General features: G+C 40.5%; 1 protein-coding gene across 1 annotated transcript in view; it reads right to left on the reverse strand.

Annotated features, from left to right (window-relative positions):
• Nucleotides 1–14,201, reverse strand: part of SOGA1 (suppressor of glucose, autophagy associated 1) — a 90,692-nt gene that overhangs the window by 31,592 nt on the left and 44,899 nt on the right. Inside the window, exons 4-6 of the mRNA XM_044447483.1 lie at nt 11,074–11,136; nt 2,812–4,044; nt 325–631 (exon numbers count right to left, since the gene is read on the reverse strand). Of these exons, the coding sequence (XP_044303418.1) occupies nt 325–631; nt 2,812–4,044; nt 11,074–11,136 (1,603 nt within the window). The remainder of the gene's footprint in view (nt 1–324; nt 632–2,811; nt 4,045–11,073; nt 11,137–14,201) is intronic.

A 14,201-nucleotide genomic window follows, 5' to 3' on the forward strand; every position in this document is an offset into this window, starting at 1 on the left:
GAGAAGTCTGGAAAGTGTCAAGGAGTGAGGAAATATTAAGTTGACCTATTTTATTATGAGTTGGATCCATTTATATTATAACTTTAAATTATACTTTACATTTAATACCCATTACCCTAGCTCAACAAGCATACAAAAAAGTTGAATTTCAAAGCAGTTCTGTAATGTATTTGTAATTTGCAAAACACTGAGGAAGCCTCTGAGCTAGCAGGCAGTGAATGTAATACTTGCCTCCTCTGGACATGCATTGAACAAGGACAGTTGTAAAACTTCCATTTTCCCACAGTAATTTAGATCTCACAATGTTTTCATGTTGCTAAAAACCCATGTTATGAACAATGGCCACATAATTCTTTTCAACCTTTGAAATGCACTGAACTGGTATTTCTTCAGCTCCATTACTGTCCCAGTGTCCCCTAGCCTGCCTGTCTACCTTTCTCCTTCTAGGAATATGGGTGCATACCTCAGACACATAAGAGTCCTTTTCCTCTGGCTGATATGACTTGTAGCTCTGATCCAGTTCCATGTTTGGATCCACATCGATGGCAGTGGTGTTGCTGCTGCTGTGGTACAGATCAGAGGTCCTGCTCTCTCCGATGTCCCAGTCTGGGGCCTCCCTAAAGTCAGACTGCTGCATGCATGGGCAAGTTAATGAGAACAAACCAAAAGAGCAGAAAAGAAAAAACAAACAAACAAAACAATGGGTCTCAGGAACAATAAAGAGAGCTACAAGACAACAAAAAGGATGAAGAGGAGGAGGAGCTTCACTACCGTGGCAGAAGACAAAGTGGAAAACAAAAGGAGACACAAAATGAGCAGACACGTGGGCTGGATTGTTTGGGAACGGGAAAAAGAGAAAGAGGGAAAAAATGTGCAAACACCAGTTATGGTGCCATGCAGTGCCTGGGGTGGGATTGGGGCTACTTTAGGGCAGGGAGGGGGCCAGCACATGCACAAAAATAGAACTCTGAAAAAAAGAGTGTGCTTCAGGAGGCTGCAACCCAGCCAACTTCCCAGAATTCCGCTTTTCAAAGTAAAGACCTCTCTTAGGTCTTATGCTAGATTAGAACACCACCAATCTTTCCTGATAAGTGAATATGTCCTCATCTAAAAATGGCAACTTGTTGCACAAGAATTAAGCCAGAGAGGCTGGATGTGTAACCAGACCCATAATTTTGTCTGCAGTTTCAAGCATCCTTCCAGCAGACCCCTCTATAAAAGGGGTATTGCTGTATTGCCTTCCAATACAGCAAAAAGCAAAACAAAAACAACACTTTCCTACAACAGGGTCCACAGAACCATTCTCCCAACTTGCTGAACTAAGCAATTGAGACAACACACCAGGTCAAGCTAAAAATGGGCTTCCTAGTCTCTTCAGTCCTTGGAAACTGCCTTCTTAAAACCAGTGCTTTCAAATATGCATCCTAGCATTAGGAGGAAGCACAGTTCAAGCCTTTCAGTTGGCAAGAATAAATATTCTTCATCCCTTGCATATGTAACAAATAAAAAATATGCTGAATCCATTTGGAAAAAATCTCTACCAGGTGAGTGGCATTCCTGGGTTATGTTTCAGGATTTGTAGGACAGCCCAACAGCCTGCATTCAAAAGCAGCAGCAGCTGCTGCTCCTCTCAGATAAATATATGGTTTCAAGTTAAACCACATCTTGTTGCACTGATATCAAGTGTTAGTAGTTATGTTGCCTTGTGTAAATCAAAATGACACTCTTCATGTTTCAAATAAAATACGATAGATAGCTTCGGGGCCAAACTAGATGAGATTCATATATGTTGCTCTAGGGAAGCAGCAGTGTTTTCTCCCATGCTCTCTCCCCAGTGTAAATCCCCACACACCTGGCTGCTATTTGGATAGTCTGGCAGAAAAAGGCAGAGATAGATACATTCTTGTCTCTTTTCCATCCCAATGGAACTAAAAACAGAAAGGGAGAGGAGAGAGATTTATACTGGAGGAAGGGCATCAGAGTAAAAATGCTCTTCCAGAGTACCATTTCCCTGATCTGCTTACAAAAACTGCAAGAGATTTTAAATCAAACAGCTCCTCATCTACTCAGTGTCCTAATGCTGAATCATATCTACTTTGAAGCTCATTTGCTCCTGTTTGAGAGAATTCAATAGGGGTCAATAATTTAACCATCTTATCTCCATCTTACTTTGGACCAATCATGTTTTATATGTGAGCTGTTTAACCTGACATTTATCAATGTGTGTTCACATGGGAAGCCCTTTGTTTGAAATGACCCCCACCGTGAACATCTTCTAAGTTACCATGTCTAGAAAAGTGCTTCAAAGCTAGGATCTCTTCTTACCTAAGTAGCTTTGGCAATTCTGGGGGAGAGACAGTAGGCTACTTCAGGAGAACTCCTTCCACATGAGAAAATGATCCGGAAAAGTCATTACATGTTGGCCCTGCTACTCTGAAAAAAAAGCATGAGTCCATCCATCAAATGTAAGCCCCTCCTGGGAGGAAGTGTGCAACATTTATCTGCTTGCCACAACACCTCTTGCTAATAAATCAACTCTAAGCAGTCAGCATTACATGGCATATGCTTCTCTAGGCAATCCATCTCCTGACCCATGCACACTCCGTTAAACCAGAGTCCTATCTTGTCATTGGCCTCAGTTCCATGCAGTGAGCCAGTTGTTAGTTTGTCTTTTCATTCTGAGGAGGCAGAAAAGGGAAGTTACATTAACAGCGTCAGGTTCTGACTTGTTAAAGCAGGAGAAAACAGCATGGTAAATAAAGCAATAATCACTGCAAGGGAGCCACTCAAAGAACTCAAGGAAACCCTCACCTGGATTTCAGTGTTATGCCCTTTTCTCAGAGCTTCTTTTGTGGAATCCTGAGAGCTGGAGCTTGGCAAGGAGTCCTTCTGGTCTTTCAAGCTGCCTCCAATATAGTCCACCTTCCTCATGAAGGTGTTCAGTTCCTGCTGGAGGACACCGAGTCGCATCAAAATGGCATTGATTAGCTTAGAGTCAGTTGTGCTCTCATTATCCATGGCCTCACTCAGCACCAGTTCTGCACAATCGTTGTCCATGAAGAGTTTGAGGCTGGAGGTAAAGCCATTGGCATCAGAGATCAGAACATCGATGGCTTTGCTGACCAGTGCTGCCTGGTCCCTGATGTCAAGAAGGATCTCAAAGTCCTTGGACGTGAGAAACCTGTTAGGGCTGCTGCTTTCATGAGACTTGCTAAAACCATTGCCAAGTGCTCTTTCCTTGGTATCATTCTCTCCCCCAACAGGCACCTCTCTCCAAAGCGATGTTGGAACACACTGAGCAGAGTCACCTGCCTCAGCATCTGTCTCCAGCATGGGTCGGTTACTCTGGCAAGAGGCAAGGTCACAGCGCTGCAAGTTGGAGAGCAGCACACGGTTCTCATACTGCAGCTTCTTGACCTTGCCACTGAGTTCACTGATTTGGACCTTGGCAGTGGCCAGCTCTTCTTGGGAGGTCTCACTGATCACAGAACAGCTGTCTTCAGACAGAGTGATGTCCAGGTCATGATCTGACTTGTACTTGTTGAGCTCATTCATGAGGAGCTTGTTCTGCTCCTCTAGCTCCATCAGGGAGCGCCGCAGCAGCTCTGCCTCCTCCTCTACAAACTGCAAGTGTCGCCGGAGCTCTATTACACTCTCTCCAGAGTCCCCACAATTGGTCATGGAAAAGGCAAACTGGATGTCTGTCCCCAAGAGTTCTTTGTCACCTTGCCCCTTCATGTCATCCATCTCTGCCCTCAGTCCTCGGTTCTCAACTTCAAGTTCTACTATCCTTCTGCTCAGGATGTTGGCTTCTTCTTCAACAAGCTTCAGGTGGACCTTCAGCTCTGCCTCTCTGGAATGAGGGGAGTCAGCCAGTTCCTCAATAGAAAGAGAGCTTTCCAGGTCCCCATACAAAGACCGATATTTTGTTAGTTCCTCCTTCATACTGTCATTCTCTTTAGCTAATTTTGTCAGTTTTTTGCACATGAGAGCAGACTCCTCCTTGGCAAAATGCAATTGACACTTGAGATCTGCATTGTCCTCCTAGGATTCAGAAAGGCAAATGGTACAAGCATTACAAAAACTACACTTTTGGCAAGCTACTCTGTGCTATTCTACTCTGTCACTGCCATCTCTCTTGTTGCACAAGACTCACAGTATATATGCTTCATCCATGCAATTTATTATATTTATATCCTAGTCTCACAAGAAAGCTGGGGGGGGGGACTACCAGCTATTTGTTTCCAGTTATTAAGCTCTTTATTTCAGTGCTCCCCAAATATTTTTGCACTTCCTCATTGCTTTAGCAGTTGGAAGTTTAACACACACTATATAAAATCAATTTCTTCTGGAATAAAAGTGTACTGTAATGTCACTTTTACCACATCTAAAATAATCATGTGAGTCTCCTTATATTACTGATTTCAGAGATGCAATACTAGGGCAATGCTTATATCTGTAGCATATCCCAAAACGTATGAGGTGGATGAACCTCACATTTTCTCCCACATGTAGCAAATTACAAAGAGCTGTGATAGGTACCATTACAATTATGCATAGTGAAATAACTTAAGAAAATGTATCCTGCCCTATCAATTTAGCTCTTACGGTACAAAAATCGTAGCAACAGCATAGCTAAAACCCACTAAGTAGAAATAGGTTAAAACAGAAAAGTAACAAACACAAGCATCTTGTACTTTGTAGACCATTTGTCCAATATATGATTTTAGGGACTCTATAAATAATAAATCAATAAACAACAACTACTACCTAGTATTAACATTGGAAATGGAACTTCATAAAGCTCTACTTATTCCTAAACATACAAGTTTGAAAAACAATGTGAGAAAGGTACCTGCATGCACAAACAGGGATAATATGAAGCAGAATCAGTGCAAAATATTACAGCCCAAAAAGCTCTGAGCACATTAAATATCTAAAACAGTCATTACACATGCACTTGCACACAAACCAAAGTCCAGCTTTTCCTGATCAAACCCGCAAGGCACCTTGGAAAGTCCTATTTATTGCATGTTGCAATACCTTCTTGTTCTATAAAAGCTGCCATTCCAAGGAAAAAAGGTTGTGTCCCAGCACTATTCACCCAGCCATTACCTGCTAGAATCTACCTTTATTCACCCTGAGCTCAGAGGAGGGAGGAGTTAGGGGATTTCCCTTCCACATCTGGAAAATGTTAGTTCATATGGATTTAAGCTGGAGAGGCCAAGGCTGCCATTGTCTCTCAGGAAAACTGTCCAAGAAGAAAAATAAGTGGATGACAGAATAATTTAATGCCTAGGGAATTTGTGGATTGTTTGGGAAAATGTTGAGTAAAAAGCCAGAACCCTACAGTCTGGTAGAGGCAAAGCACAGACTTCCTGAATAAATCTCTAACTTGGAAAAATTAAACTTGGTATTTTTTGAACAGTTCATCAAAGGAAGTGCCAGTGATGAAAGATTTGTACAGGTGCTTACTTGAAAATTCCAGAGAAAACACCATTCTGGGAATTCCAGTAATGAAGTGCTATTTTCACAACACAACCATGATAAGTTAACATTTGAGCACAGTTACAGCAAGAACAGAGCAATAGGCCTCACCCACAACAAATGTGCAATGATTTAAATGTTGGCATGAATTCTATATCTGTACAGTTATAAACATGCAGGACTCTCTTCAAATAACTGGTAACCTGTTCCAGGGTTCTAGACTGTGCAAAGAGACTCCCACAAGCATACAGTTGTACTAGCCTAGAATCCATCCCACTCATTCAGGTATGTCACCGTCCTTGCCCACCAAGGTTATACTGTGAGTACAGGGGTTGAGGTGCTTTATGTCAGGTAGTTAGCAATTCTGGAAATGTCTCAGATGGAGCAACTTCTCTAGGCACCCCACCCCAATGTTTGATTGATTGCACTCCAATTCAGGTTTCCAGGAGGTTGAAACAGTTTTGGTTGGGGGGGGGGGGAATGTAGTCAGGGACCGATTAGCTAGACTGGTTCCTTCTCCCTAGCTGGTACCCCCTTCAGTGTTCCATAGCACAAGAGGCCACAGAAGGATTCCACCTAGACCTCAAAGGAGCAATGGTCACCCTTCTTCATTCCTGGAAATCTTCCCTTTGGGGTATATTCCATAGAATACAAACAGAATGGTAAATCTTGAAACAGAAGCTCTTTATCCCTAGTCCACTGCACTGCTCACTTGCTCAAGCTTGCTTAAACCCTCTGAGACACATACTGCATTTTTAAACTCTATACTGTGCATTAATAAGCAGAAGAGCTGTTTGGAAAGGTCCCTGGAAGGCTTGTCTTGTCTATGAATTAAAAACACCAGAAGTGGACCAGAAGTGCGTTTTCAGAACACAAGGTTTTTATATGGCTCCTAACATATTCCAACTCTTTAAGCATTTAGTCCTTCATAAAGCTCAGTAATTAAGGGAAGAGAAAGAGAGATTTTTAAAAATGTCCCCTAAGTCCAAAAGTAAGGGAGAAAAAAAAATCTCTTTTCAAACAGACCACCTGTTAGCCCTAACTCACATTAAACATCCATTAAAATATACATGTGCATCCATTCAGAAGTATGCCCCTCTATGCTCAACAGGAATCTCAAGATAAATGACTCAATCCCAGACCCCAAACTCTGGGTCCCTACAATACCCCCTGCAAAACACAAGCCCATGAGGGATGGTGCATGAGGAGATAACAGACAGAATTACCTGGTTTGCATGCTTGATACAGCCTACAGTGGCTTATTTATGTCATGTGAGCTGTGGTACTTGCTGGATGGAATTTGAATATACAACACCTGGTTACTGTTTGACAGGTCATGTGAATCTAGGTGACATAAGTTGCACAAGGGTTAAACAACCCATCTCCTGTTGTTGGGAACTTAGCCTACTTTCTGGCATACTGGTTTTAAGTATGCACAAAGGGTGGTTTTTTGTTTTAACAGAGAATGGAAAGCTCCCTCTACTATAGTGCAAAGCAGTATAGTCTGGAAGGAAACTTTCATATGCTTGTTCTGCATGTTTGAGCTGGCTCTGAGATTATCTAGAATGAAGGACAGCAGATGTGGAGTAGCTGAAGGAAGTAAAATTCTGCTTCAACTCAAAGGGCAGACATGCTGGCCTTCTGAAAGAGTGTGGTTGTGATTCTATTACCTGTTCCTCAATAAACCTCACAAAAGAAAGGAAAGTTAATTCTGATCAGTATATACTAACCTCAAGGCAAGCCACAAGCGGAAACTGAGAAAAAAAAAGTTGTCTCTGAAAAAGCGCATGGCATGATGGGAAATGAGGAAGTCGGCTTTACAGTTTGAAGTATGTTTCTGGCTCATTCCAAAACTGAGTCAAGGAAATACGACTAAAGCACTGTCTACATAAACACTGTTCACCACTGGATTTATTTGTTTCCCTACAAAAAAGAGAGGCAGGAAGAAATTTCAGTTCTGCTGTTACACATTATTCAATCACTGCCTCTTCTCAAAATCCATTAAGAAATATTATACAGTTTGTAGATATTTTTTGTTCAAAGTCCCTGTGGAACTTCAGGGATTTGAATTTTTCTCCTTTCAAGGAATATTACCTCATAAAAAGTGACCGTTATAAATTTAGTTCATTTCCTGTTTCCATAGCTGAGTGCGGGAGAAAAAACTCTGGTAAATCCCTCCCCAGAAAAGAAACTCTCTCCTAGGCACTTAGGACCTCCTTTTCCAGATGTCCAGTACAGTGTGATCATTCAGTTGCAACTGTCACGCCTGAGATTGCATCAGCTATAGCTGAAAAATGCAGCTATTATTAACTCGCCAAAATGCCCTACACTGTTGTAGTATGCTTTCGAAAATTCACTAAACTAGACTGCCATCAGAAATTCAAGAGAGGAGCAGAGGAAAGGTCTCCCTTGAAATAGATGGGAAAACAGTAAATGTGAACATTCACTCTCTTTCAGGTTTCTGAGTACAGCCTTCACAGTGGGCTCAATGGAAGCTCTGTTCAGCAAAACAATGAATAATCTAGAACACTTCTGAGGTGTAATCTTCAGCATCCTTCCAAGGGTTCAGTAATCCAAAAGGCTTCAAATTGGAGACATATGAAGATAGGCACAGGCATTTATGTTGTTCCCAGCTTGGTGCTTTAATCCCGAGTGAGACATTTTGGAGATTCCTCTCAGAAGAAAATATGATGTGATGGGAAAGAACCCTTGCCTCCACCAAAACCATGTTGAGAGACATGCAACTAGTACTGCCCAGGCAACCCTTCCTAAAGTCTCCTTTAATCTACCATATTATATGACCAAGCATCCAAACATGAACACACATACACAAAAATATGAATTGTTACTTATTACAATTCGGTTTAAGAAGTTTTTATACCACCTTACATGAATATTTATCCCAAAGTAGTGTACAAGACAGTAATAAAGATATATAATGGAACTCAGTAGTCAGGGGATGACACTTTTGCAAAGCGAGACTACAACCCCCTTCTAACTTCAAGTACATATACAGCTTATGTCTCCCATATACTTGTTTGGGCTTCCATCTCTTTCTGTACACACTGATTAAAAAACAAATCTTTTAAAAGATCACTTTAAAATATGCAGTTCAGGATATTGCACAAAGCATTTAAATTGAGTTCAATTTTATGCATTGAAAAAAATAATTTTGGTCAAAGGGTACAACTTGACATTTGGGGCACAGAAATCCCAAACCTCTCCAAGAGGAAATCTAATTTGCAGGCTGAGTCATAATATTTTACTTGTCTACAACAACCACAAAAGCTTCAGCCTGGCACTACCTATCACACAAATAGCAACCAAGGATTCTCACACCCTGGTACAGTTATTTTAATTTCAAAGAAATCATAAACTACAATACAAAATGCCAAAAGAGGTGGGCAGGAAAGCCAAGTATTCTCAGGAAGTGTGAGGCAATTCAGAATTCAAAACAAAACAAATTCAAATCAGTGCACAGCCTTTTTCCTACTCCTCTGTGCGTAATTGTTTTCTTTCTTCAATAACAGAAGTGACAGGGAGGGAAAACACTGATCATTCCTGATCTGCCCTGATTAGTTCCTCCCTTCAAATGTTCAGACAGTACTTTTGTAACTGTCCAAATGGAGCATCTTCACAACTGTTTCATATACTACAACATTCCTATATGGAAAGCATTTCACTTGGATTGACTAGTAATTGAGCATTATTTAAAACAAATATACAGACATACTCACACAGAGTTGACAACTGTGGTCCCAATACATGGGATGAAGGATAATGCTTATGACCCTCTTATCATTTATGGTACATAAAACTGTAGCATATATCACAGAGAGACCATCCCTAGTTCCACCACATCCCACTGATTATTTGTTACTGCAATAAAGCTACTACTGCTCCAATACCTTCTGCACTATAAGCAAGTGGGTTGACATCTTCCCAAGGTCATAAAATATGAACCTATCTACAAAGCTATTTAACCAGTCAAAATCAGGAAGGTGCTAGCACCTTCAATAAAATTATACATATATTCCCCAGCTATAGATCTAACAAATAGTTGAATGCAGAACATACCACCAATTTTAGCTTCACTGCTGACTTAAGAGAGGAACATAAACTCAATTTAAAAATGGCCAATGAAATGCTACAGACTGGAATTTGCACTAGCCCTGATTTTGCTCTGCCACCAGTTATTTCCTTTGCTTCACTGCTTCCTTCTAATGCCACCCTTTGGCATTGTTGCAGGGAATTTGAATATTGCATTCCAGATGTTGGGTCACCCAATTTGCTGCTGAGCACTTAACCTCCACAATGCAAGAGTTAAACCCACACATCATTAAAAGATTTTGCCAGCCTCCTGCTCTACTTGATTAAAATGTGGACATTAGTGTTTCTTATAAAAAGAGGAATTTCACAAGTAACAAAAGTTTTGTTACTGTATGGTTTCAACATCAGCTTTGATCTTTTGCATCAATGTACCAAACTGTACTTAAAAGCATATAGAAGATGATACCCCTTCCACTTGTTAGCAAGTGAAAGAAACAAAAAACACTCATTTGGCAGGGCATGTTACAACTGGTAAATATGCTGAAGCGGGTGGGTATGCTGGGACATATGAAAATATACAGGACTGTAACCTATTCCTAACAAGCAATTTAATTACTACAGCACACACCTCTGCTTGAACGGCAAGAACTGACGTGTAAGCTTACACTAAGTAAGGCAGAGCACGCTGTCCTGCTTGCCCACCAAAACAAAGCACAAACCAAGCTTCGTTCACCCCACATATTTGTAGGATGGCGTCACCTCCCAGGTATTTATGATGTGAGACCCAATGTGGTGTAGTGGTTAAAGTGGTGTGGGATTTGGGAAATCTGGGTTCTAATTTCTATTCACCCATGAAACTCACAGATCAGTTTAGGCCAGCCTAACATGATACACAAGGTTGTTGTGAAGATAAAATGGAGAGGATCACTATGTAAGCTGTCCTGGATCCCTTAAAAGAGGGAAATATATAGGATATAAATGAATTTGTATGTGTGCATGTATGCACACATATTGAAAAAAAGTTCCTGGTATAGCTTTCCTGCCCAAGAAGGCAGTGTTCAGGGTAGTGTGTAAGGTTCCCCATGCCAGGTTAGGGTTACAATAGGTAAACAAATTTAGTCCAGAAAACTACATTCCAATGAGCTTTTTGTGGAAAACCCATTTCCCAAAATGTGTTCCTTGGGGGAAGGAGGATACATGACTGCCAGTCTGAATGTACAGCAGAAATTACCGTGTAGCATTGTCAGACTTCTGGACCATCTAGCCCTCTATTATATGCAGAAACAAAAGTCAGTTTCCAGGTTTGAGGCTACAATAGTTTTTTTTATAGAAAGTGCCAGAGATTGAACCTGTGCCATTTTCCAAGCGAGGCAAGTTGGTCTACCACTAAACTACAAGTCCTGCCTTGATGAGTTTAAGAAAATGGGAGGGCAGCAATCAAGTATTGGGTTAAACAACTTGATTTCTGACCCAGTAACTATCAGTGTGCCTTTAAGCTAAGGCACTTGTGGGAAACCTGTTGCACTGAATATGCACCTGGGCAGATGACTTCTTGTCTGTCTTCCCAAGAGAACGTGATGATCTTTTCTTCAAAGAATTCTGAAAGAGAAGAAAGAATGGATTAATGCAAATGGTAGCTGAGCACTATTAACTAGCATCAATTTCTTAACCAAATTCTCCTTCTTTTGCATAAACTGGGTATCAGCCATCAAACATACCCCACCTCAGATGAAACTGGCAATGTTGGGATCACTTTAGCCAGTATGGCTCCCCGACCCCTACAATAAGCTTGTGTTAGCTGTCCAGTGCAATTGCACATACCAAAACTTGTCTAAGATTGACCTTGTCGGTTTCATGAGACTCAAGAGAGTGGGGAAATGAAGCAAAACAACCTGAGTGAAAGTGAGGTTTTTCCTGGCCTTTTCACATTCACCAGAACTCAGGCAAGTGGAGGTAATTGTAGTGGAGCAGAAAGGCTGGTAATGCAGTACATGGCCAGTTATCAATTACCACAGTTCAAATCTACTTTTCCGGCAGTGTTCATTAGCATCTGCAGTAAGCAAGTGCAGTGTATGTGCACTGATATCTGATGTAGAAAAGGCATTAACTTGTGATCAGTGGCACTTGTTATTAATTCAAGCAAGGGAATATTCCCAAACAATCATTAAAGTCCTTGAAACATCTCTGTATGATTCTGCCTGAAAACTGTTGTGTTGAACAAATCACACTCCCTGAATGTAAGAGCAAAAATACAGCACAAGTAAATGACTCCAACCCCCTAGAAAAACCAGGACATTAGAAAAACCTCTCTGTGGAATTCTGCACAGCTCCGTAACTAAGGGGTACTCTCTGACTTTCAAGCAGCAATAGAAATATATCCTACAGAGAGTGAGTGAGGGAAAGGGAGAGGGGGAGACAGAGTAACAGGGACAGAGAGACAAGACAAGTACTGTGTAGAAAATATGGTGTCACATAGGAGAAATCAGAAGCTGGGCTTTCTTTATAAAAAATATATGATCTGGCCAGGGCAACTTCTTCTTCCTTCTCTTTTCTCCTCCTATATTCTTTATTTACTTATTTTATACTGTTAATTTTAATTTTATATTATTGTATCTCAGTGTATTTTTTGTATTTTTGTATTTAGTGGTAATTTATTATGTTCTATTGTATTCAATGTATCTTATTGTGTTGTAAGCCGCCCCGAGGCTTCAGCAAGGGGCGGCATAGAAATGTAATAATAATAATAATAATAATAATAATAATAATAATAATATAAAGAGCTGGAACGCTTTGTAGCTCCTTGATAATTCAGGCACAATTGTGCCCATGTGTTTTCATGTTGGAGAAAAGAATAACTCAGTGCAAGGCCTGATAAAAGAAATTACATCTTAATCACTTTTGCTGTAGCTGTACAGATGAACCTTTGCAAGGTTTAGACAAAAAACAAAACAAAGTAAAACCAAACCTGAATTCTTTAAAGCAGGCTGATTATTACATTCTTTCCCTTTTGAAGTTACAAGGCTCCCTATACAGACCAGAGTTGTTGTTTTTTACTCCCACATTTGCACATTAAAATGTTTTGAAAGAATTTTAACATTCCAGGAGCTAATGATAAGCAAGCAGCTTAAAAGCCATGTCTGTGTAAAGTGCCAATTCATGCAGCACTCCTCCATGAAGGCATCTTCCATTTTCCACCTCAAAAAAAGAAGGAAGATTTAAATGGAACCTGTGCTTACTGATAATTGGGGGAGACATTGTGTGACACTTGTCTGCTCAAAAACTGAAAAATAATCAAAGGTTTCTAAAGCAGAATTATGTACAGAAGACAGGGAGAGATCAGGGGAATTCATATCTAGTGAACAAAGCAAATTTGTAACATTTAAATGTTTCTGTGTTTTGTTCTTCCAACAAAACCATACTGATAGTAAGAAGTATGCAGAGACTCTCTTCATTCTCCCAATAGGGTGTAGAACAGATCCTGTGGGAGGCGAGCACCGAAGGCATCAAATTAGAACAAAACAGCTGTGTTTGCATTATGTTGTAAAGAAAACTGACAACTCCCAGTAATGAAAGCTATCATTATTCTGAACCAAGCAAACAGCAAGGGGCTCCTGGTTGTTGATTGTTCTGAATTATCCCTATATGCATGTATTAATAACCCTCTGAAATGAGCATTCTGAGAAGATACAGTTTATATTAACGCAGGTGAAACCAGACCAACTACTCAGAACATCAGAACATTAAGACCCCTGTTGGATCAAGCCAAAGGCCTATCTAGTCCAGCAACCTGCTTTGATTCTTACATACAAGATGTCCATGGAAAGCCCACAAGCAGGATGTGCTAACTGCTCGTGTTCCCCAGTAACTGGCATACTCAGACTCTTTAGTACTAGGGATCATGGAGAGCCACCGTGCCTATTCATGGAGGATGAAGATCCTCTTTTAAAGCCATCCAAGTTGGCAGCCATCCTTCCCTCTTGCAGCATTATAGTCCATAGTTCAACTATGTGCTGTATAAAGGAGTACATCAGTTTGTGTGTCCTGAATCTTCTATGGTTTAGTTTCATTGAATGACCACATCAGGGTCTAGCGTTATGAGAAAAATACCTTTCACACCTTTATTTTTTCCACACCATGCACATCTTTTATGCATCTCTACCACCATTCTCCATTCAACTTTTTAAAAGCTAAATGGTCCAAACATTTTAACTATTCCTTATAGGAGATCTATTCACACCCCTGATAATTTTGCTTGTCTCTTTCTGCAAGTTTCCCAGCACTACATATAACTGATTAATGACATCCTGTCAATAGGAAGAGGGGAAAAGGGGGACCAAGTGGTTTTTATGGTGCTCTCCAAGGCGACTGATTTGCCAGGGCAGGAAACAGGATACTGAACTAAATGGAACACTGGTCTGATCCAACAGGTTTCTTCTTACATTTTTACAACATACAACACAGACTGTCAGCAGCTCTAACTTAACTTTGGGAGTTTCTCCACCTCCTTGTACACCTCTACTCTCCTCTTTTTAGGTATTTCCACAAGAAAAACTGATTTACCCTATTCTTTGGAACATAGCACTTCTATACATTTCATCCAAATCATAACTTTTAAACTAAACATAGCAAATATTATAGCTTTTTCATTAGATTTACAAACACAG

Source organism: Varanus komodoensis, unplaced genomic scaffold (genome assembly GCF_004798865.1).
Source record: "Varanus komodoensis strain SLA01 unplaced genomic scaffold, ASM479886v1 scaffold52, whole genome shotgun sequence".
Classification (NCBI taxonomy): Eukaryota; Metazoa; Chordata; class Lepidosauria; order Squamata; family Varanidae; genus Varanus; species Varanus komodoensis.